Consider the following 24,728-nt stretch of genomic DNA (forward strand, 5'->3'; position numbering starts at 1 on the left):
TGGAAGGAAAACTCTCTCCTGAACCAACACTGAATTGCTGCTTCTCCTTTTGCTCGAATGTCCTTTGCAGAGAGAGACAGCGAAACAGAGAGAGGCACAGGGGGGAAACACACAGAGAGAGAGAGAGTGAGACAGGGACAGAGGGAGATAGAGAAACAGAGAGGGTGAGAGAGAGAAACAGGGAGGGAGGGACAGAGAAAAAGACAGCAAGAGGGAGGGGTGAGGGTCCAGGTGTGTGCAGTCCATTCTCGGGGACTGAGCCGGTGGCCGCACTTTGGAACAACATAGGTGGAGGTGCAGCACATGGACAATGGCCACTGGAAGGAGGCTAAAGCAAACAATTTAGACCAGCGTGACATTTTTTTTGAAAATTGTTTAAAGTCGGAAAAAAAATACAGGAAAGTGATGATGGATGTCCTGCGGTAAGTTCCAGATATTGTCCCCTTTTTGAAAGAGTATCACTTATTTAAATCATGTTATGAGAGGGGAAAAAATTTGTGCCCCTGTTTGTACCTCAGAGTCTGAGAGACCGGCAGCAGAAAAAGAGGAAACAACTTCTAAAATTGATCCCAACTTACCACCATGACTGGAGCTAGATAACCTCAGCCTTCTTAGGAAGCTTAACCACTTTGAGCTTCGTTTACAGTTTATTTTATTTTATTTTTTGTTGTATGTTTAACAGCATTGAAGAGGGAAAGAAAATCTTGGAGCAACTTCTTCTGTAAAAGCTGCAACGAGACTTGAAAGAATTAAGATTTTTAATGAACTTGGCAAAAAGAGAGTGTTAAAAATCACTATCTTCCCCCTTAGTTTTGAATATGATTTTGGAAGAAACAAGCAAATCAATTTTCCCCTCATCTAAAACAAGTTTCAACCAGGTCTTGAAGTCCAAACACTTTCAGAGGCTCTGAATTGCTTAAAATGTTTAAAAATGGAAATCTCAGTATTTGATTTAGAACAATCAACTGAAGTGAGTAGCTTTACACAAACATGCAACCATGCTGTTGAGGGAAGAATTTGGAGCAGTTACATATTTTAAAAATTCAATAAAAAGTATCAGACATTTAGGAAGAGAAGCAAAAGGGGAATAATGTAAATATAGATTTCCTCTTCAATGTTTAGTGGAGTGTTAATAGAAACAAGAATTATGTAATGATGTATAAAAATTGCAGCAAGCTACTTAAGAAACCACTGTAGAGAAAAATATTAAACTGTACAATTTTGATTTGGCATAAATGTTTGAAATAGGAGATTAAAAATAGAGTACAATGAAGTTTGTTTCCTGCTATTTAATTGCAAAATAACAAATAATTCAACACTTTGTGATAAGAGCAGGGATTAATATTGGAGAATGTTTGAGAGAAAAACATTAGAAGTGAAATTTGTAAATTAACATTTTACATCAACATATTAAACATTTCTAGGTCAGTCTGATTTTCCTCTGGACAGTGGAAGGGGTTTTAGATCGCAAAGGTTTCTCTCTCTCGAGGCCTCTCTCTCTTGCACAGTAAACCGTGAGTGGTTCGACCCACTCGCCCCTTAGATTCTGTACTCTGGACTTTGGGGCAGGAACTACAATGTAGAGAAAACTCGTATAGACCAAGTTTGATGAAACAAAATGAAATGTTATTGCATATGGTGAAACAAATCAAATGCAAGCAAATAAGAGGGTACATGGGAGGGAAAAACACAAACAAATCATAACGACACAAAACTAACTAAGGCAAATACAGGCATATTATACTCTACAAAGATCATCATGAAATGGGGAAACACACGGAACATCGAGGGACAACAACTCGTTAATTATACCCTTAAATGTCCACCCCCTTCAACCTATCTAGATCTGATTATGAAGGGCCAGAAACATGCTCACCAATCCAACTAGGAAGTGTAAAGTTTTGAAACAGGTCTGCGTTTTGATCCCTTCAGGCGTCCTGTCTCCTCGTGGATAGTGGAGCCCCAGCGAGCTGCGCCACACCTCTCTCCTGAGGTGGGGGGTCGGGGACGGCTGGACACCGGCTGGCCTGGATGTCGGCGGGGTCGGGGATCGTCTGCTCGACCCCGGTCACAGGAGCCTCGGACTGGCTTTCATATAGGTTTCTTTAGTTTTTTGTTGTCTCTTCTCCCGAGCTGGAGTGGGTCGATGGCCTCCCGTTTCGTCAACAGCCCGGGGTTGGTCGATGATCTCCCAATGTTTTACCCTGGGGCGGGACGCCGGCTCGAACTGTCTTCTTCCCCTTCTTCAAGCGACGATGCCACCGAATACGATGGTAGCACCACGATGACTGCTTTCTTCTCCTTCCTCTCCGATGATGGAGAGGAGCCACGTTGATCTTCTCCCAAAGCAGCTCCCCTTTACCCAGCTCAAAGGCAGAACAAGCTGAAAAGCCAAATTCCTACCTGGGTGTCTCCCAATTATACTTCTCAGGAGAAGCCTCTTTCTCCCGCCCAAATCAGGTTAGTCTTTGTTTAACTTTTGGCGGGCTTGTTGCATAACGGGGTAGTTATTATATTTTAAAATACTTTGGGATGGCCGGTAAAGGGCCATCTCTGGTCTGGAATGTCCTTCATTGTTTTTAATGTCCTGGTGATGTCCTTAACGGGTCCTTGATGCTCTTATGAATATGAAACAGTTCCCTTTTGTCTGGGTAAACATTTAGATGGCCTTTATCTACAGGCTGATCTGGACTGGATCTGCATCCAATCTATATGTATATGTGGGTGTCTGGTTTCGTTCTCAAACAGCTTCCAGAACTTACTGTGGGCTGAATCCACAAAACTGTGAGGACTGCAGGAACCATTTTAAAGTGTCCCAATAAGTTGGTCACGGGGTCTGGTGGCTATTTTGAATGCCCCTTTTTCCTAGGCTTCTTTTAAATTAGTCTTTAAAAATCATGGCCTCTTCTGCCATTCGACCCTTTATCATAAAGTTAAATTTTGCAAATCCTACAACAGGAGAACCAGAATAATTTGTGTTAAATAATAGCTTTTCCTGCTTGTTGTTTTTAATTCGGTAATGTATTTTTCTGCACTTGGGAGGAAGTGCTGCATTTCTGACATGTTACATGGGGGTGTGTTGGTTCAACAAGACCACATTTATTAATGGAAGTGATTGAAGTTAAAAATATGTATACCCATTTTTGTTCAATTTTTTAATACTGTGAACTAAAGAAGTAGAGCACTTTATATTTTTTGGTCTTCCGGTTGCATTGTGATTAATATTCTGATTACATATCGGGATGTACAGCCCGTCAGCGCCACAGGAAAACTGCTGCTTGTGCTGCCATTGGTATAGTGGCGTGAGGGATGGGCTAATGTGGAAAAGTTTAAAATTAATACAAATTGCACTAATAGATATGCCTCAGTCAGCTCACCTTGGGCTTTTGGTCGATCACTCAGCTAGCGTTTCTGAAGTGTTTATGCAGTTCGTTGATATCCCAGTCATTTCTGACAAGTAATTTAAAAAAAAAAGTTTGTACATGACAAACTAAAAGCTTTTAATTAATTCTACTGTAAACAAACTTGCAGAATGGGCATGGAAATGACAAATTAATTTCAATATAGCCAAGTGTGAGGTGGTGCATTTTGGTAGGTGGAAAAGGCTACCTACTCCTTGGAAAATAAGAATCTAAAATGGTGTAAAAGGGATCTAGATTCACAAATCATTAAAAGTAGCAATGCAGGTTAAATCAGTCATAAAAGTGCAACTGAAGCACAGGTTCATTTCTAGAAGAGTAGAATTCAAAAGCAGTGAAGTTACATTAAATTTGTATAGAACCTTGCCTGATTGTCTCATGATTTGAAATGGCAGGGTGGCAATATGGCAATACTGTATAGAAGTGGTTGATGTTGTAAAAGTTGCCCATGGACGAAAAGGTCGCACTCAAAGGAGGTCGTGGCCCGATCAGTACAAAGAGGGAACATTGGCCAGAAGCAGACTCTCAAATGGTGCTACGACTTGGGGAAATGGTGATCTAAAAATGACCCTGGGGACAATTTGACAGCAGTGGCTGTACATGACTAGAAAATCCAGGTAACTGCACGGATGGGAAAATACAAACTTTATTATAACATTTAAAAAAGTGTTACATACACAATTTTTACAGAAGTTTTCAAATAGTTAAAGCAATCCGTTTCCAGATGCACCATCATTGGAGAAAACAAAATGTTTAGTATTTACAATGACATTTCACAGCTTAGATTAAGCGAGGGCCGTCCATAGTACAGTGCACCGTACATGGCAGCATACAATGGCTGGGCTTCATCAGTGCTACATTATACTACATTTGCAAAGTTTGAAAGCTACATTTAAAACAGATCTAATCTCTCAGCTCAGCAACGTTCTGCATTTTACAACATGGGCTCATTGAAGCAGGTCATTTTTTTATTTTTATTTTTTAAAAAGCAGATTTGAGTGTATTTGGAAGATAGACCAGACAGCTGGTTACTGATTCATTTCTGGTTCAGTTGTGCCGGCCCAGTCACACACTTATTCACCTGAAAAAGAACACCTGGTTTAGCAAGAGTTCGGGTCAAAAAGTGCCCACCACCCACAAACAACAGCACAACCTACTGAGGAGACAATTCCCAGTGTCATTAATGCACTAGAATGACAAGGTGCAATGCCAGACATCCCAAAGCAGAATAAACTGCCAGGGGAAGCACAGCTTAGCTGGATTCCAGCTCTCCCAACAGACACACAGGTCATTGAATGCTGATCAGAGGAATTTTTAAAAATTTGTTCCTGGGATGTGGGCGTCGCTGGCAAGGCCAGCGTTTATTGCCCATCCCTAATTGCCCGAGAAGGTGGTGGAGAGCGGCCTTCTTGAACCACTGCAGTCCACTGAAGGTGCTCCCACAGTGCTGTTAGAGAGTTGCAGGATTTTGACCCAGTGACGATGAAGGATCGGTGATATACTTCCAAGTCAGGATGGTGTGAGACTTGGAGGTGGTGTTCCCATGCGCCTGCTGTCCTTGTCCTTCTAGGTGGGAGATCATGGGTTTGGGAGGTGCTGCTGCTGAAGCCATGGCGAGTTGCTGCAGCGCATCTTGTAGATGGTACACACTGCAGCCACGGTACGCCGGTGGTGGAGGGAGTGAATGTTTAAGGTGATGGACGGGGAGCCAATCAAGCGGGCTGCTTTGTCCTGGATGGTGTTGAGCTTAGTGTTGTTGGAGCTGCACTCATCCAGGCAAGTGGAGTGTATTCCATCACACTCCTGACTTGTGCCTTGTAGATGGTGGACAGACTGGGGAGTCAGGAGGAGAGACACTTGCCACAGAATACCTAGCCTCTGACCTGCTCTTGTTGCCACAGTATTTATGTGGCTGGTCCAGTTAAGTTTCTGGCCAATGGTGACCCTCAGGATGTTGATGGTGGGGGAATTTGGCGATGGTAATGCCATTGAATGTTAAGGGGTGGTGGTTAGACCCTTGCTTGTTGGGAGAGTCATTGCCTGGCACTTCTGTGGCATGAATGTTACTGGCTACATCTCAGCCCAAGCCTGAACGTCATCCAGGTCTTGTTGCATACAGGCATGGACTGCTTCATTATCTGAGGAGTTGTGAATGGCGCTGAACACTGCAGGCATACAGTCACCAGTTGAGAGAGACTGGTCTTAGCCCACATCAAAGCCAGTGTTCCTGCCTCCCTTGACCAACACCAGTTTGCCTATCGGGCAAACAGATCAACGGAGGATGCAATCACTACTGCTCTACACTCGGCACTGAATCACCTAGATGGTAAGGAGACCTACATCAGAATGTTGTTTATAGACTACAGCTCAGCATTCAACACTATCGTCCCCAATAAGCTGGCCACCAAACTCCAAACTCTTGGCCTGAACACTTCCCTCTGCAACTGGACCCTGGACTTCCTAACAAACAGACCCCAGTCTGTCAAATTAGGCAACCACACCTCCCCCCGACCCTGAACACGGGGGCCCCACAAGGATGTGTGCTGAGCCCCCTCCTCTACTCCCTCTTCACCCACGACTGTGTGGCTGTTAATGGTTCCAACACCATCATCAAGTTTGCAGATGACACCACAGTAGTAGGCCAGATCACCAACAACGATGAGTCAGCCTACAGGGAGGAGGTCCAGCATCTCGTGAAGTGGTGCGCCGACAACAACCTGGCCCTTAACACCAAGAAAACAAAGGAAATAATCGTGGACTTCAGGAAGTCCAAAGGCGGAAGTCACACCCCCATCCACATCAATGGGGCGGAGGTGGAAAGGGTGGCCAGCTTTAAGTTCCTCGGAGTCCACATCACGGAAGACCTCTCCTGGTCCCTCAACACCTCCTCTCTGGTGAAGGAGGCCCAGCAGCGCCTATATTTCTTGGAGGCTGAAGGGATGTAATCTGTCACCCCCAATCCTCTCTAACTTCTATCGCTGCACTATAGAGAGCATCCTGACAAACTGTATCACGGTATGGTACGGCGGCTGTAGCTCCCATGACCGGAAAGCCCTGCAGCGGGTAGTCAAAACTGCCCAACGCATTACCAGCACCCGGCTACCGACCATAGAACATATATATCAGAAACACTGCCTACGGAGGGCACGGACCATCATCAAAGACCCTACCCACCCCAGCCAGTCTGTTCGCCCTCCTACCATCTGGAAGACGCTACAGATGCATCCGCACCCGTACGACCAGATTTAGGAATAGCTTCTTTCCCAGGGCTGTCATCCTACTGAACTCCACAAATAAACACTAAAGCCTGCACATCTGCCGATGCACTTTATTCTGGTCATATTTATGCTAATATATATGTACAAATGTATGTTGAAATGTTTAAGTGTCCTAATCCAAATTGTACACTCAGGAGCCGCAAGCCTACATTTCGTTGTACTGCACTTGTGCACTAACAATGACAATAAAAGTTGATTTGATCACCGAACATCCCCAGTTCTGACCTTATGTTGGAGGGAAGGTCATTGATGAAGCAGCTGAAGATGGTTGGGCCTAAGACACTGTCCTGAGGAACTCCTGCAGCGATGTCCTGGGGCTGTGATGATTGACCTTCAACCACCACAACCATCCTCCTTTGTGCTAGGTATGACTCCAGCCAGTGGAGTTTCCCCTGATTCCCATTGACTTCAGTTTTACTAGGGCTCCTTGATGCCACACTCGGTCAAATGCTGCCTTGATGTCAAGGGCAGTCACTCTCACCTCTGGAATTCAGCTCCTCTGTCCATGTTTGGACCTAGGCTGTAATGAGGTCTGGAGCAGAGTGGTCTGGTTCCACCCCTGAAACTACAGGCCAATTGAAAAAACCCTTGCTGTCACACAAGCTAGCTCAGATGGAACTTGTATGGGTCAGCTGCTCAACGAGCAAGGAGGCTGGGTACAGGACTTGTACTGCAACACAATAGTTAGTCATTAGGTCACAGCTTGTACTGTTGTCAAACCTCAGTGACAAGCACATAAATACCACAAACTCTCATTTGTGCCCCACTGTACACAATCACTAGCAGCCAGTTTCTGCAACACAGGGCATGAACCATTTGAATTCGACATACCTTACTGGCAAAGCGCAAGGAATTGAGTGACTCGCTGAAGTCCTCTTCTAGGGGAGAGATATTCACAAACATCAGCCTGCAAGGAAAAGGTTTCCAATTTTAAAAAAACTTCACAAATTAGATAAATGGAACATCATTGTACCGACTGGAGGAGAAAGCAGCTTACATCTTTGAATTGCCTCCTAAACTGTTCTGCAGCAGGTAAGTTAGCTTGCTGTCCCGGTAGGGGATGTGTGATTCCTGGAAAAAACAAAGGGAACTCCTGTGACAAGAGACGAATAGTAAAATAGCTCCACCCACCAGCACTGTCCCACTCCAGAGACAGGAGCCCATAAATCTAGGCCGACACTCCCAGTGCAGTACTGAGGGAATGCTGCACTGTCAGAGGTGCCGTCTTTCGGATGAGATGTTAAACCGAGGCCCCGGTCTGTCCCCTCAGGTGGATGCAAGAGATCCCATGGTACTATTTCGACAAGCAAGGGAGTTCTCCCTGGTGTCCTGGCCAATATTTATCCCTCAACCAACATCACAAACAGATCTGATCATCACATGGCTGTGGGAGCTTGCTGTATGCTAATTGGCTGCTGTGTTTTATACATTAAAACAATGACTACATTTCAAAAAAGTACTTCATTGGCTGGAAGGCACTTTGGGACATCCCAAAGTCATGAAAGGCACTAGCAAATCTGTGTGTACTGAGTTTCCACACACAGCTATTACTGCAGTGGACCCTATAAAACAACATGTCCCTCACATCTCACAGCAGCACGGTGGCATAGTGGTTAGCACTGTTGCCTCACAGCACCAGGAACCCGGGTTCGAATCCAGCCTCGGGCGACTGTGCAAACTCCACACACATTCGCCCCGTGTTTGCGTGGGTTTCCTCCGGTTTCCTCCCACAGTCCAAAGATGTGCAGGTTAGGTTGATTGGCTATGATAAATTGACCCTGTGTTAGGGGGATTAAATACGTGGGGTTACGGGGATAGGGTGGGATATGTGTTGGTGTAGGGGTTACAGGGATCGGGTGGGATATGTGTCGGTGCAGGCTCGATGGGCCGAAATGGCCTCCATCTGCACTGTGGGGGTTTCTGTGAATAGGAACAGCAAATTTTGCAGGGAAAGAAATAGAAATAGAAGCTAGGAGCAGGAGTAGGCCATTCGGCTGCTCGAGCCTGCTCTGCCATTCAATGCGATCATGGCTGATCATCCAAATTCAGTACCCGGTCCCTGCTTTCTCCCCATATCCCTTTAGCCTGGAGAAATATATCCAACTCCTTCTTGAATATATTTAATGAATTGACCTCTACTGCCTTCTGTGGTAGAGAATTCCAGAGGTTCACCACTCTCTGGGTGAAGAAATTCCTCCTCATTTCTGTCCTAAATGTCCTACCCCTTATCCTGTGACCCCAGGTTCTGGACTCCCCGACCATCGGGAACATCCTTCCTGCATCTAGTCCGGTTAGAATTTTATAAGTTTCAATGACATCCCCTCATTCTTCTGAACTCCAGCGAGTACAAGCCCAATCGATCCAATCTCTCCTCATACGTCATTCCTGCCATCCCAGGTATCAGCCTGGTGAATCTTTGCTGAACTCCTTCCATGGCAAGAACATCCTTCCTCAGATAAGGCGACCAAAACTGCACACAATACTAAAGATGTGGTCTCACCAAGGCCCTGTACAACTGCAGCAAGACATCCTTGTTCCTGTACTCAAACCCTCTCGCTACGAAGAGGGCCAACATACCATTTGCCTTCTTAACCGCCCGCTGCACCTGCATGCTTACCTTCAGCGACTGGTGGACAAGGACACCCAGGTCTCGTTGCACTTCCCCACCTTCTCCCAATCTATTGCCATTCAGATAATAATCTGCCTTGCTGTTTTTGCTACCAAAGTGGATAACCTCACATTTATCCACATTATATTGCATCTGCCATGCTTCTGCCCAATCACCCAACCTGTTCAAATCATCCTGGAGTTTCTCGGCAGCCTCCTCACAGCACACACGCCCACCCAGCTTTGTCTCGTCTGCAAATTTGGAGTTATTACATCTAGTTCCCTTGTCTAGATCATTAATATATATTGTGAATAGCTGGGGTCCAAGGACCGATCCCTGCGGTACCCCACTAGTCACTGCCTGCCACTCGGAAAAAGACCCGTTTATTCCAAATGTGTGGGGACTAACCTTTCACGCCTTATCGAATATACAATTTAATCTTGCCAATATCCAATTAGTTCCTGCTGTATAGTTAGTTCAAATGGGACTGGTTTCCCTCTCCCCACTCTCGAACAATACAGCAGAGCACTGCCACTAACCAGAACCAGAGCGGTCTTTTAAACAGCCCACACTGAGAATGATCCACATCTCTGCACACCTGCATCAGTTTGTTCCACAGACAAAACAGAATCAGCAGTAGGCACCCCCCCGGCCCCCCACATCCCACCTACTGCCCCAAAGTGACAGTATTTAAAACCCCCGTTGAGACAGTACAAAGTAGCAGTGTTTAAATAAAACACACAAGGGCCAACATACTTTGCACAGCTGTGGCTGACCAGCACCGAATATTCACAGGGAAAGTGGATAAAGGCCGACACTGAACTATTTGAGCCATTTCAGAAGCAAAATACTGCGGCTGCTGGAAATCTGAAATAAAAACAAAATGCTGGAAATACGCAGGTCAGGCAGCATCCGTGGAGAGAAACAGTTAACGTTTCAGGTCGATGACCCTTTGTCAGAACTGGAAAAAGTTGCAGGTGTAACAGGTTTTTAAGCAAGTGTAGGGGCAGGGAAAGGGGGGTGGGGGAGGGAGAAGAAAAAAAGGGAAGGTCTGTGATGGGATGGAAGGCAGGAGAGATTAAGAGACAAAAGGGATGATGGTGCAAGGCAAAAGGAGATGGTAATGGGACAAGAAACAAAAGATGAGTCTAGATGAAGTGTAAATGGTGATGGCAGGATGATCAACAGCTGCCGGAGAGAAAATAAGATGGGGCAGACGTTATGGTTTGAAATTGTTGAACTTTGTGGAGTCCGGAAGCTGTAAAGTGCCTCATCGAAAGAGGTGCTGTTCCTCGAGCTTCATTGGCACCACGATAGGGTTCCCCTGGTCCTCACCTTACCCACCAGCCTCCACATTCAACGGATCCTCAGTCATTTCCGCCACCTCCAGCATGATCTGCCCACCAAACACATCTTCCCCTCACCTCCCCTTTCAGCATTCCGAAGGGACCGCTCCCTCCGCGACACCCTGGTCCACTCCTATCACCCCCAACACCCGGCACCTTCCCGTGCAAGCCCAGGAGCTGCAACACCTGCCCTTTTACCTCCTCCCTGCCCACTGTCCGGGGCCCCAAACACTTTCCAGGAGGAACAGCGATTTACTTGCACTTCTTGCAATTTAGTATACTATAATCACTTCACGATGTGGTCTCCTCTACATTGGGGAGACCAAACGCAGATTGTTTGACCGCTTTGCCTTGCACCATCATCCCGTTTGTCTCTTAATCTCTCCTGCCTTCCATCCTATCAGACCATCCCTTTTGTTCTTTCCTCCCCTCACTTAAAAACCTGTTACATCGCCAACTTTTTCCCAGTTCTGGCGAAGGGTCATCGACCTGAAACATTAACCGTTTCTCTCTCTACAGATGCTGAGTATCTCCAGAATTTTCCGTTTTTACTCAAGCTATTGGTGGGTGGGGTACAAATGGAATGCTCAAGATCTGTGGTGGGACTGAGGGCGCATGGGGAGAAAGAGCAAGGAACAGAAACAGCTTCTATTTTAACCTGATGTAAATGGAGTGTAAAAATTAGATCGGGTGTAAATGGGGTATGGAGCCGAACCAGTCCCGTTTCCAAAGGCTTTAACCTCCTATACTGGATCTTACCTTGTTTGACAGCGACAGGATTACACGCCCAAGCTGGGAAAGGCTCCTGTTAATTGACACCCGCTGACGATCACCCCTCGAGTGAGATTTATCGATCCGCTCACTGCCTGCCAGGTCCACCAGACACAGGGTTGCTGAACCCATTGGGGGAAAAACCAACACCAGCATTAGCAAAAAAGCAAGGTTACCGCACAGGGCTGAAAACATTAAAACCTGCTGGAGGAGGCAGGTCTCGAATCAGAAAGGTTGACAGGGACCACGTTCCATGTTTGACAGCAACACAAAATGCCACAATCTTGGTAGCAAACGCATCAATAACCAAATGCCTCATGGAGAGGGTGGTAGTCATTCTTTTGGACAGCAAACAGCATTGTAGCATTTTTGAAAATAGTGCTGTTTTTCAAACCAAGACAAGAGGCGTGGGAGAGAATGGTTTCCAGAGTGGAGGGAGAAAGGGAAGGAGCAGGATCTTTAGGAGGTGCTAGAAAGTAGAGGGGGGGGGGGGGGGGGGGGGGAGAAATCAGGTGGAACTGTGGAGGGAGTGTCTGGCCAGTGTAGCAGTGGGCAGCTACAAACAGGCCAACAGCAACAAGCCGCAGCTACCTGTCCCTTTACGCACACAATCGGAGTAGGGAGGGACGAGCTACAAGCTCCAGTTCAAAGCTAGCAGACTGAAGGGATGAAAGCCTCCTTCCTACGCAGGGAGACTCTGGCAGTTAGTCTCACGCTAATCTCAGATCCAGCAGGATTGTCGACGTGGGAATCGGGAAAGTGTCACATTGGTGCACAGTTGGGATTGTTAAGGTTGGGGTGGTGCCGTATTGTTGGGATGAACTAGAGGGAGCTGCTGCATCTGGTTACACGACACTGAATCTGGGGGAGAGAAGTGCTGTCTGATATGCAAAGTGTACTACTCCCCCATTACTTGCCTCAGGCTCTTGTTGCAACGTACGGCAGGGATTTGCCAGTTCATTCAGGTTACACACCTAGTGTCAGCTTCGAGTCTCACAGCGATGGGAAGTCAGAGGGGTCTGATTTGTCTTTTCAAAGTAGCACGACTACCCCCAGGGGCTGTGCACAAGTAAATGGGGCCTTTTGTTGGGCACCATGGGTCAGTGCTGCCCTTACAGCAACACATAGGAGCTGGGTTAGCAGCTTGGACAAGACACAAGTGGCTGTGCGCTCATTGGGTGCTGCAAATAGAACCCCTTGTAGATTGTCTAATTCCAGTGTAAAGAGGGGCAGCAGTGTTAACCCACTGCTTCAGTTCGACAGACAAGCACCACAACCAGCATCGAAGGAGGATTGCTGAAGCCCAAACTTTGCCCATCGCTAGAGAAGGTCAACGTTGGGACAGATACTCACATGTGTACTGGAGATCACCAGTGGAGTTACTCCTGTCAATCTCCAGCTGGAAGACACTGTGGCTCAGTGAGGAATGATAATTCGCTTCCGTTCTCACCACCGACCGATTGCCTTTTGCGATAGCAATCAAATTGCAAACCTGCGTGGGGAGGACAGAAACAGAGAAACTACACTCAACTGCCGATCCGTGAAGCCAGGCAACTCAACTGATTTGAGCATTTACTCATCGAAATCCCTCTCCCAAAACTGAAGATGCTAAACACAGAATTCAAATTGGAGTTCTGTAAATCGAACCAATGGCGATTTAATAGAGGCACCAAAGGACCAGTGGAACACAGGAGCAGGAACAGCCCATTCAGCCCCTCGAGCCTGCTCTGCCATTCAATGAGATCAGGGCTGATCTGACTTAACGCCATCTACTTTCAATTGATGGCGAGTGGTTATTGAACCAGGAGCAATCTAAATGTAAAACTTGAAGAATGAAAGTGGTGCTAACCTACTAGACGTGGGCACAGAGCACAACATGCCCTGCTCAGTTTCATAGTAAAGAAATTATATTTCTGTTCACAACAAAGAAACGTCAAACTGATTACCCGGCCCTGTTCAAGGAAACAGTGAGCAGTCCCAGCTCTCCTCGCTGGTACGGAACGGTATTAACAAACCAGCAAACAAGCATTCTTTTCACTCATGAACAGTTTGAGTTGTAAACACAAGTACACAAACGTTACCCACCTCCTCCGCTGTGGCGACGGGGATATATTGGAGGTTTGTTACGTACAGCTTTTCACATTTAGCGCCGAGCCATTTGATCTCGTACTCGACATTTTTCTCTGGTTTTGTCACAAGCAGGTCACGAAGGGTCTCATTGTAGATCTCCAAAAAGCTGGCAGTGAATTTATACTGAAACAGATGCAAAAAAAGTGCTCAGATTATTGCAAAACAGCCAATGGCATTAACTGACTCAAAGCAATTATTCAAGTACAGTACTTGGCTAGACAGAAAGAGCACAAATTAAAAGCCACACTATCAACTTTTGCACTGTTGAATCAAAGTCTGGTGGCACCAGGTCATGCTTTGTGAAGTAGAATCATGAAACCCCCCAAGCCATGTTTTCTGTACTTTTAAAGCACTTTCCATTATTGAAATACAAGTAATTGATAGAAGGATTAGAGGGGCGTTGTGGAGAACTGTTTTCACCGAGGGTGGTGGGGGTCTGGAGCTCACTGCCTGAAAGGGTGGTAGAGGCAGAAACCCTCACTGCATTTAAACAGTACTTGGATATGCACTTGAAGTGCTGTAGCCGACAGGGCTACGGACCAAGAGCTGGAAAGTGGGATTAGGTTGGATAGCTCTTTCAGCCAGCGCAGGCACAATGGGCTGAATGACCTCCTCCTCCTAGTATCCCTCCCCATGTCTTAGGCACATTGCCATACAAATTCAAAGAACTTTTGAAGTGTAGTCACTAATGTAGAAAAGTAGGTCATTGGCTGTGAAGTGCTTTTGAGACATCCAGAGGTGCTGAAAGGCACTATAGAAATGCAAGTTCTTCTACAGCTTCACTATTGCAAAGAAATCAGCCACATAGGCTAGATCTGAAAAGCCTGAACACTGGCCAGTTGGCCAATAGTACAGATGCTACGACTGGGCTCTGGACTGGAGCAAAGAAGATAGATGTGATATTCAGCTGCTGTCCAAATCCTGTGTCTAAAGGCACAGTACAAATAACCGCTTGGTGAAGTACCAGAGAACAGCGGGTATCTAAAATCGAGGTTGAGTCAGTGCCTACAGGAGAGCGGGTGGTGTGTGACGTATGCCACTTCCTGCAGTAACTCACTGTCCATCCCGTGGCCTTCAATTCCTGTGCAGTTAAGAAGATCTGATCAACGGCCTGCGGAATCATCCCCTTGGTCTTTGATGTCACGTCATCGGGTCCTTCCATAGTAAAGGTCTTCCCACTGCCCGTTTGTCCATAAGCAAAAATGCACACGTTGTATCCATCCAAGGCAGACTGGGAAGAGGGGAAGACAGACAGGCAGAGTTACTCCACATCGCATAACTCCCTCGATTCAGACTGCCCGCATCGTCACTTTGGGCACATGACTCTGGGCCGAGCCTTGGGACCCTTCAAGATCCCAAAACAGTTGCACTACTTACCACCTGCCCCCACCCCTCGTGTTCCACAAGGATCAGTGCTGGGACCGCTGCTGTTCACAGTTTATATTAACGATTTAGAAATCAAAAACACAATTTCTAAATTTGTGGATGACACCAAATTTGGGGGGTGGGGTGGGGATAGTCAATACTGAGGAGGACTACAAGAAGTTACAGGAGGACATTAATAAACTTGCAGAATGGGCATATAATTGGCAAATGAAGTTCAACACAGATAAATGGGAGGGATTACATTTTGGTAGGAAGAATAGGGAGGTCACTTATCACTTGGAGGGTGCGAGACTCGGTGGGGTAGAGGAACAAAGGGATCTCGGAGTACAAATACACAAATCACTAAAAGTTGTGACGTAGGTTAGCAAGGCCATAAAAAAGCAAACCAAGCACTAGGGTTTATTTCTAGAGGGATAGAATTGAAAAGTAGGGAAGTTATGCTAAACCTGTATCGAGCCTTGGTTAGACCAGAGTATTCCGTACAGTTCTGGTCGCCATATTATAAAAAGGAGAGAGGCCCTGGAGAGGGTGCAGAGAAGATTTACAAGGAGGATACCAGAAATGCGAGGGTATACATATCAGGAAAGGATGAGCAGGCTGGGTCTCTTCTCTTGGGGGAAAAACCAGAGGGGAGACCTTTAAAATTATAAACATTTTTGATAGAGTAGATACAGAGAGAATGTTTACATGTGTGGGGAAGAGCAAAACTAGAGGCCATCAATATAAGATAGTCACCAAGAAATCCAATAGGGAATTCAAAAGAAACTTCTTTACCCAAAGCGTGGTGAGAATGTGGAACTTGTTACCACAGGGAGTGGCTGAAGCGAATGGTATTGATGCATTTAAGGGGAGGCTAGACAAGCATGAGGGAGAAGGGAATCGAGGGTTTCGTCGATAGATTTAGATGAGGAAAGACGAGGAGGCTCAAGTGGAGCATAAATGCCGGCATGGACTGGTTGGGCCGAATGGCCTGTTTGTGCCGTATATCCTATGCATGTAATCTTACATAACCCCATTACCTCCATTTTCTGCCCGGTCCTTCTCTAAAAGCACCAACTCATTGGATCCAGATCCAGAGGTGCAATGGGCACCATCCATTACTTAGTGAGTGCCTTCACATTCTGAACTGTTTAGTACACAAATTGATGCTCTTACCAGCCGGAGCAGGTTTAATACGATAAAAAGATGCCAGAGTCTTAAAATTAGAGCTCGGCTATTTAAGAGTGAAATCTGGAAGCACTTCTTCACACAAAGGGTAGTGGAAACCTGGAAGTCTTTCCACAGAAAGGCTGTGGATGCTGGGGACCATTGAACCTGTCAAGACCCAGATTGACAGCTTTTTATTCATAAGGGAATCCAGGGATACAGGGCAAAGGCAGGTAAACAGGGTTGAAGTACATCAGCCATGATCTAATTGAATGGCAGAATGGGCTCAAGGGGCTGAATGGCCTCCTCCTGCTCTTATGGTAATACTAATAGTGTGGATGGAAAGGTTCCCATGTCCACTAATCATGCTTGCATAAATAACTGAATACAAGAGTTAAAGTTTCATACCAATTAGGCAACAAACCCTGTTCCAGTATAAACACTTGTAAGAAGTCACACAACACCAGGTTATAGTCCAACAGCTTTATTTGAAATCACAAGCTTTCGGAGCGCTGCTCCTTCGTCAGGTGAAGTGGAGAAATGCATAAAGACACAGCTTATATAGTCAGAGAATACTGCCAGATGCTTACAGGTAATCTTGCCAACTGCCATTTATCACACCTCGGCAGAGAGATAATCACAGCAATCAAAGGTGTGAATGGCGTCCAAACAGGTTAGTCAGGAAAACATTACATCAAAGAACAATGAGGTGGGGTCACAAGGGGTCAAATATTGCAGATGCTGGGGTCTGTATGAAAAACAAAGACAAAAAACATTTTTTTTGCTGGAAATCACAGCAGGTCCGGCCGCATCTGTGTAGAGAGAACAAGCCAATGTCGACTCGAGTCTGGATGACCCTGCGTCAGGTGGGGTTACATGTAGCGTGACATGAACCCAAGATCTCGGTTGAGGCCGTCCTCATGGGTGCGGAACTTGGCTTATCAGTTTCTGCTCGACGATTTTGCGTTGTCGTGTGTCTCGAAGGCCGCCTTGGAGAATGCTTACCCGAAGATCGGAGGCTGAATGTCCTTGACTGCTGAAGTGTTCCCCGACTGGGAGGGAACACTCCTGCCTGGCGATTGTTGCGCGGTGTCCGTTCATCTGTTGTCGCAGTGTCTGCATGGTCGCGCCGATGTACCATGCTCCGGGGCATCCGGGGCATCCTTTCCTGCAACGTATGAGGTAGACAACGTTGGCCGAGTCACATGAGTATGTACCATGTACCTGGTGGGTGGTGTCCTCACGTGATGGTATCTGTGTTGACGATCTGGCATGTCTTGCAGAGGTTGCTGTGGCAGGGTTGTGTGGTGTCGTGGTCGCTTTTCTCCTGAAAGCTGGGTAATTTGCTGCGAACGATGGTCTGTTTGAGGTTAGGCGGCTGTTTGAAAGCGAGTAGTGGCGGCGTGGGGATGGCTTTAGCGAGGTGTTCGTCGTCATCGATGAAGTGTTGAAGGCTGCGAAGAACATGGCGTAGTTTCTCTGCTCCGGGGGAAGTACTGGACGACGAAGGGTACTCTGTTGGTTGTGTCCCGTGTTTGTCTTCTGAGGAGGTCGGTGCGATTTCTCGCTGTGGCCCGTCGGAACTGCCGATTGACGAGTCGAGTGTCATATCCTGTTCTTACAAGGGCGTCTTTCAGTGTCTGTAGGTGTCCATCGCGTTCCTCCTCGTCTGAGTAGATCCTGTGTATTCGCAGGGCTTGTCCTAGGGGATGGCTTCTTTAAAGTGGTTAGGGTGGAAGCTGGAGAAGTGAAGCATCGTGAGGTTGTCGGTGGGCTTGCGGTAGAGTGAAGTGCTGAGGTGTCCGTCTTTGATGGAGATTCGTGCGTCCAAGAATGAAACCGATTGAGGAGTAGTCCATGGTGAGTTTGATGGTGGGATGGAACTCGTATGTTATCGTGTAGTCTTTTCAGTGATTCTTCGCCGTGGGTCCATAGGAAGAAAATGTCGTAGATGTATCTGGTGTATAGCGTTGGTTGGAGATCCTGTGCAGCGAAGAAGTCTTGCTCGAACTTGTGCAAGAAGATGTTTGCGTATTGGGGTGCGAATTTGGTCCCCATGGCTGTTCGTGTGTTTGGGTGAAGAACTGGTTGTCGAAGGTGAAGACATTGTGGTCAAGGATGAATTGTAGGATGGCGTCTGGAGATTGGCTGTTGTTGGTGTTGAGTACCGAGGCTGTCGCAGCGATGCCGTCATCGTGGGGGATGCTGGTGTAGAGTGCCGAGACGTCCATCGTGGCGAGGAGTGTTCCTGGTTCAACTGGTCCGTGGGTGCTGAGTTTCTGTAAGAAGTCTGTAGTGTCGCGACAGAAGCTGGGGGTTCCCTGTACAATGGGTTTCAGGATGCCTCGACATATCCAGAGAGGTTCTCACACAGGGTTCCGTTGCCTGATGCGATAGGACGTCCAGGTGTGTTGGCTTTGTGTATCTTTGGGAGGCAGTAGAAGTCTCCCACGTGGGGAGTACGTGGGATGAGAGCATGTAGGATGCTTTGAAGGTCTGGATCGAAGGTCTTGATCAGTCTGTTGAGTTGGCGGGTGTGTTCTTTGGTTGGATCTGCGGGTAACTGTTGTGTTCCTGGTTGTCCAGTTGTCGGTACACTTCTTTGCAATAGTCCGTTCTGTTCTGTATGACGATGGCGCCTCCTTTGTCTGCTGGTTTGATGACGATGTTGCGGTTGGTCTTGAGCGCGGATGGCGTTGTGTTGTGCTCGGGTGACATTCTGGACTCTCGTGAGTGCGGCTGATGAATCTGGCGTTGATGCATCTCCTGACAGCTTGAGCATACATGTCAAGCTTAGGGCAGCGACCCTCCGGAGGGGTCCAATTTGACTCTTTTCGGTTGCTGCACTGCGGATCCCTCTGTCTGCTGTTCCGGATCATTGATTGTCTCATTGGGTTCGCTGCTGACATCTTGGAATTTGTGGAAGAATTCCCGGAGCCTCATTCTCCTGATGAATTCCTCTGTCTGCCGCAAGACCGATGGGGTCCATTTTGGTGGTGGGGCAGAAATTGAGCCCTCGGCTGAGAACTTCAATTTCGTCTGGTTGAAGGGTGTGGTCGGACAGGTTGACGATGGATTTCCCTGTGGTTTCAACCGTGGTACCAGGGGAGGCTTGGTTGCTGCTGCTGGTGATGCAGTGTTTCTCAAGCTTCCTGTTCTTGGTGTGCATGTAGGTAGCGTAGTTCCATTGCCTTGTTTGTTTGGCGGTGTCTCGTAGCTGGTCTGCTGTGTCCTGAGCACAGGCGAGAACATGGACTCCATCTTGGTTTCGAGGTTGCGGCGTCTGCTGTAGAGCTGGTGTACGAGACGGTTGACTCGTCAATCGACAGTTCCGACGGGCCACAGCGAAAAATTGCACCGACCTCCTAAGACAAACACGGGACACAACCAACAGAGTACCCTTAGTCGTCCAGTACTTCCCCGGAGCGGAGAAACTACGCCATGTTCTTAGCAGCCTTCAACATGTCATCGATGAACACCTCGCTGAGGCCATCCCCGCGCCTCCACTACTCGCTTTCAAACAGCCGCCTAACCTCAAACAGACCATCGTTCGCAGCAAATTACCCAGCTTTCAGGAGAACAGCGACCACGACACCACACAACCCTGCCACAGCAACCTCTGCAAGACATGCCAAATCATCAACACAGATACCATCATCACACGTGAGGACACCACCCACCAGGTACATGGTACATGCTCATTGACTCGGCCAACGTTGTCTACCTCATACGTTGCAGGAAAGGATGTCCCAGAGCATGGTACATCGGCGAGACCATGCAGACACTGCGACAACGATGAACGGACACCGCGCAACAATCACCAGGCAGGAGTGTTCCCTCCCAGTCGGGGAACACTTCAGCAGTCAAGGACATTCAGCCTCCGATCTTCAGGTTAGCATTCTCCAAGGCGGCCTTCGAGACACACAACGCAAAATCGTCGAGCAGAAACTGATAGCCAAGTTCCGCACCCATGAGGACGGCCTCAACCGAGATCTTGGGTTCATGTCACGCTACATGTAACCCCACTTGACGCAGGGTCATCCAGACTCGAGTCGACATTGGCTTGTTCTCTCTACACAGATGCGGCCGGACCTGCTGTGATTTCCAGCAAAAAAAATGTTGTGTCTTTTTTGTTTTTCATACAGACCCCAGCATCTGCAATATTTGACCTTGTGACCCCACCTCATTGTTCTTTGATGTAATGTTTCCCTGACTGACCTGTTTGGACACCATTCACACCGTTGATTGCTGTGATTATCTCTCTGCCGAGGTGTGATAAATGGCAGTTGGCAAGATTACCTGTAAACATCTGACATTATTCTCTGACTATATAAGCTGCGTCTTTATGCATTTCTCCACTACACCTGACGAAGGAGCAGCGCTCCGAAAGCTTGTGGTTTCAAATAAAGCTGTTGGACTATAACCTGGTGTGGTGACTGCTTACATTTGTCCACCCCAGTCCAACTCCGGCACCTCCACACCAGTATAAACACCGACATCTAAAAAGGATCATTCCACTCAGAAAGATTGAGGCAGTGAGTAGTTTATCAGCAATCTTTAGTGAAACCACCTGCATACTCAGACTGAGGAAGCCTCCTATGCAATGCTATCTAAACCATCCAATCATCTCATTACCTGAACCATCCTCCCGCCACCCCCATCATTACCCAGACCACCCTACCCCCATTACCTGGACTAGTTGGGAGATATCTTCAAATACATCTTTCTGACTTGCCATTGGCTGGAAAACACGGTCAAATCTGAAGTCGTATTTCACCTCTCCTTTCGGATCGCGGCCTATGTGAGACTGTAGCCAGGGACAGAGAGGGGGAGAAAAAGTTAAGTTTGTAAACAAGCAAAGGAACTAGATATGCAAGACTTTGTACTGAGCTGGTATAGTGCCCAGGGAGAAGTAGTGTTAGAACTTCAATGGCTCAACATCCCTACTCTGCAGAATTTCACTTCTGAAGTAATTCCCACTGCCACACAATGACTCCATCCAGTAAACATTGGAAGCAGAAAGCAAGCAGAGTGGGCAGCCTGCCTCCAACTCATTGGCCGACAGTGGCGTCATCCAGACACTCGAGTAAGTGGGTAGTGCAGCAACACCATTTCATAGTCCCTGTAAAGTCAATCGGGCAACCCTTTCGTTTCCTGCTTTGCGGGAAGAACAGAACGCCCCTGTCCTGTGCCCGAATCTAACAGTCAGTAGCATTGCTGCAGTTGATGTTTATTGCTGGTTACCAGTTTGAAGGATCAGATACAGCGCACAGGTCAATCTTACCTCTTCCATTTTAGTCAAGGTGATCCCCTCCTCATTGGGCAAGAACTGAACGTGAAGTTCATTGCCATCTGCCTTCTCAGAGTCCAGGACTGGCCGCATACGGCAGATCACGCGGATGTTACCCTGCAAAGTAACAGAGGGAAAATTATTGGTTACATATGGGGCAAAGAGAAAGAATTCCTCCGATCATCTACTGCTTGAAGACAAAGCTACGAGCAAAGGAGAAAGCTCTTCATGGCCGAGCAAATGACCAGCTGAGCCACTCAGACCAGCAAGGCCCCAGCTTCACCCACATTCTGGGCTCCGTTAGTCTGTTACTTTAGCTGCAGTAAGTCTGGCCTGTGGCGAAAGACAGACCATGTTTTACTCAGTTATGTACTCACCCCTGGTGGAAGCACTTGCCTATGGTGCATTGTGACCCGACTGATGCCCCAGAGTTAATTAGCTGGCCTTCAACAGCCATTTAGGCAAGTACCCTAGGTTGACTGTTCAAGGTAACCATTGGAGTCTGCTCCAATCCCTGTACCCCCCCTACTTTCTTCCTGTAACTCGTGTTGTTCAGTCCTTTGAATTCCTTTAGTACTAACCCTAATGTTTGTGCCTTGTTACCAATTCATTGACCTACTAAATCAAGCCCCATTAGGAACTTGCCTTTCACATTCTTGGGATGTCCCAAAGCAAGTCAGCCAAAGAATGACAGTGTAGCCACTGTTATAACAATGAGATCAAGGAGTAGTTAACCTGTTTCAGCAATGTTGGTCAGGAGAACTGAATCCCAGCTCCTCTTCAAAAGAGTTGCAAGATTTGTTTTGTCCTGTTCTCTCTCCCTCCCCCAACCCCCACCAGGAGGGCAGGACTTCAGTTTAACATCTCATCCTACAATGCAGTACTGCTTAGATAATGGGCTGAAGTCCTGAAGTGGGCTTAAACTCTCAACCTTCTAATTAAAAGGCACACACACAATTCCAGTAGATACCTTAACCTCAGCTCCAGGTCCTGACTAGTCTCTTCCCTGGTATCTGGTGAATCTAACTCTACCTTACCATTATTCAACATCACTATAGTGGTGTGCCTCAACTGTACAGTATTGTGACTGCAATCCAACCAATGTCTTGTACAGGCACATTATCGCATGCTTTTTGTATTCAATCTCCTCCCCTAAACCAGATGTATTTCCATTTTGCTCTCCTCCCTGCCTTTACACTGAACTGACATTTGCAACACTCCCACTTTAGCAGTCAGCAAGACTCTAATTTACCCATGTCCAACACGCCCAGTATTTGGAGAACAGAAAGGTGCCAGCACAGGTTCCTGGCAATGGCACTGGCTGCCTTGGGCCTTATGTACCTTGAGCTCTTGCACAGTGTTGTGCAGTTTGCGCCTCTCTTGTTCCGTACAGTGCAGCCTATCCTCCAGATCCGCGACCACATCTCGCAGCGACGCGATTGTTGTCTGCTGCTCTTCTATGCACGCATCCTTGTGCGTGAGCTCCTGGTCTTTCAATGTCAGCTTGTTCTGGACAAAGAATGGCAACGTGGCCAGTCAGCACTATTATTTTAGATACCATCTGAAAGGGGCACGTTAGTAAACATGGCACACAACTAACAAACATTTGCCCTAGTAACAGTGTAGAATCAACCTAGTTGGTCAGTCTGGATCATCCCCTCCTAGGTTGTCATCCAAGATTAGGATTAAAGATAACACTAACCAAATCCGTGGCACATAAAGCTGCCAAATCTAATTCAGTCTCCAAAGCCTACTCAGTGACCCCTGAAAATAAATTCCAGAAATACCTCACCTCATCTCCGATCCCTCTGCAGTGCTGAACCACCACGAGAGTTCTTCACACAGACTTCAAGAGTTAGTCAACATTGTACCACTGGACACTTGATCTTATCCAATGCTACATCATCATTTCCAGGTATCCTCATGTGAAAAGGCAAGTTCTTCGGGGGCAGTTTCAGGTGTGGCAGTGCAGTGCCTCCCTGGTACCTTTCACAGGTGACCAGTGCCCAAGTGGGAGGCTGTGATAGTGAAACAGTGGACCATCACAGCTGAGCTGGAACTAGTTTGGATCACTGACCCGCTGCTTGATTTATCTCCTCTTTAGCCTGATCGACACCTGTGGGCCTGTGAATCTAACCCCTTTAAGTTAAGGCATGCTTTAAAGCCTTTGTGGGGAGGGGGGTGGCAATCAAAACATCCAGAAATGTGACGCTACCGCTAAGCTGCGCGGCAGTCTGGAGGTCCCGCGCAGGCAGTTTACCGGCTTTTAAAATGGGAGAAACCGCGTGAAAATTTAAATGGGATGCGCAACCACTTAAAAAAATTAGATGGAACACTACTTTTGTTTCCTCAACCTCAGCAGAGAGTCAGATTACTGGTCCTCACTTCAACATGAGCAGTTAAGCGTTCTATTGCAGTTTCACTCACCTGCAGGATAGCACCTTCTCCTCGGCACTTGTTCAGCTCCACCTCCGCTGCTCTAAACAGAAGTGGTGAACAGAGTCAGGGTTCCTGAGCTGGGACGGGAGTGGACACACAACTTATTTATATAGCACCTTTAACGTAGCAAACCTCCAAAAAGCACTTTGCAAGAGCGTTATCAGGCAGAATTTGACAGTTCCAGGAGATATTAGGGACAGGTGATCAAAAGTTTGGTCAGAGATAGGTTTTTAAGGAGCATCTTAAGAGGAGAGAGGTGTTTAGGGAGGGAATTCCAGAGCTTAGGACCTAGGCAGCTGAGGGCACAGCCACCAATGGTGGAGCGATTGAAATCAGGGATGCGCAAGAGGCCAGAATTGGAGGAGCACAGACATCTGAGGGTTGTAGGGCTGGAGGTTAGAGAGATAGGGAGGGTTGTGGGGCTGGAGGAGGTTAGAGATAGGGAGGGTTGTGGGGCTGGAGGAGGTTAGAGATAGGGAGGGTTGTAGGGGGCTGGAGGAGGTTAGAGACGGAGGGTTGTAGGGGGCTGGAGGAGGTTACAGAGATAGGGAAGGTTGTGGGGCTGGAGGAGGTTAGAGATAGGGAGGGTTGTGGGGCTGGAGGAGGTTAGAGATAGGGAGGGTTGTAGGTGGTTAGAGACAGGGAGGGTTGTGGGGCTGGAGGAGGTTAGAGATAGGGAGGGTTGTGGGGCTGGAGGAGGTTACAGAGACGGGGAGGGATGAGGCCATCACATTACAGATGCTGACTGAAAGTAAACTGAACCTGATCTCAACACCAATTACAGGAGGAAGTACTGAATTTAACCATTTTAACTGAGCTAATTAGAAAGATGCAGGATTCTCGATTAGAAGCACACAAGCCAGCCAGCATATGAAGTGAAAAGGCAGCTTCCGACATTACAGGCACACATCTGAA

General features: G+C 47.2%; 1 protein-coding gene across 1 annotated transcript; it reads right to left on the reverse strand.

Moving 5' to 3' along the window:
- Positions 1 to 4,049: 4,049 nt before the first annotated feature.
- LOC147096628 (carboxy-terminal kinesin 2-like) lies at positions 4,050 to 22,799 on the reverse strand. Its single transcript, XM_085973169.1, has 10 exons — positions 22,716 to 22,799; positions 21,369 to 21,491; positions 20,775 to 20,891; positions 14,610 to 14,783; positions 13,508 to 13,675; positions 12,776 to 12,914; positions 11,411 to 11,544; positions 7,695 to 7,768; positions 7,529 to 7,604; positions 4,050 to 4,500 (listed from the first exon to the last, which is right to left on the reverse strand). Exons 2-10 carry the CDS (start codon positions 21,465 to 21,467, stop codon positions 4,456 to 4,458), a joined length of 1,026 nt encoding a protein of 341 aa, XP_085829295.1. The 5' UTR covers positions 21,468 to 21,491; positions 22,716 to 22,799; the 3' UTR covers positions 4,050 to 4,455.
- Between the last annotated feature and the right edge of the window lie 1,929 nt (positions 22,800 to 24,728).

The sequence above is a fragment of the Somniosus microcephalus genome, chromosome 34 (assembly GCF_052327205.1).
Source record: "Somniosus microcephalus isolate GS21.2 chromosome 34, FLI_Smic_1.0, whole genome shotgun sequence".
In the NCBI taxonomy this organism is placed as follows: Eukaryota; Metazoa; Chordata; class Chondrichthyes; order Squaliformes; family Somniosidae; genus Somniosus; species Somniosus microcephalus.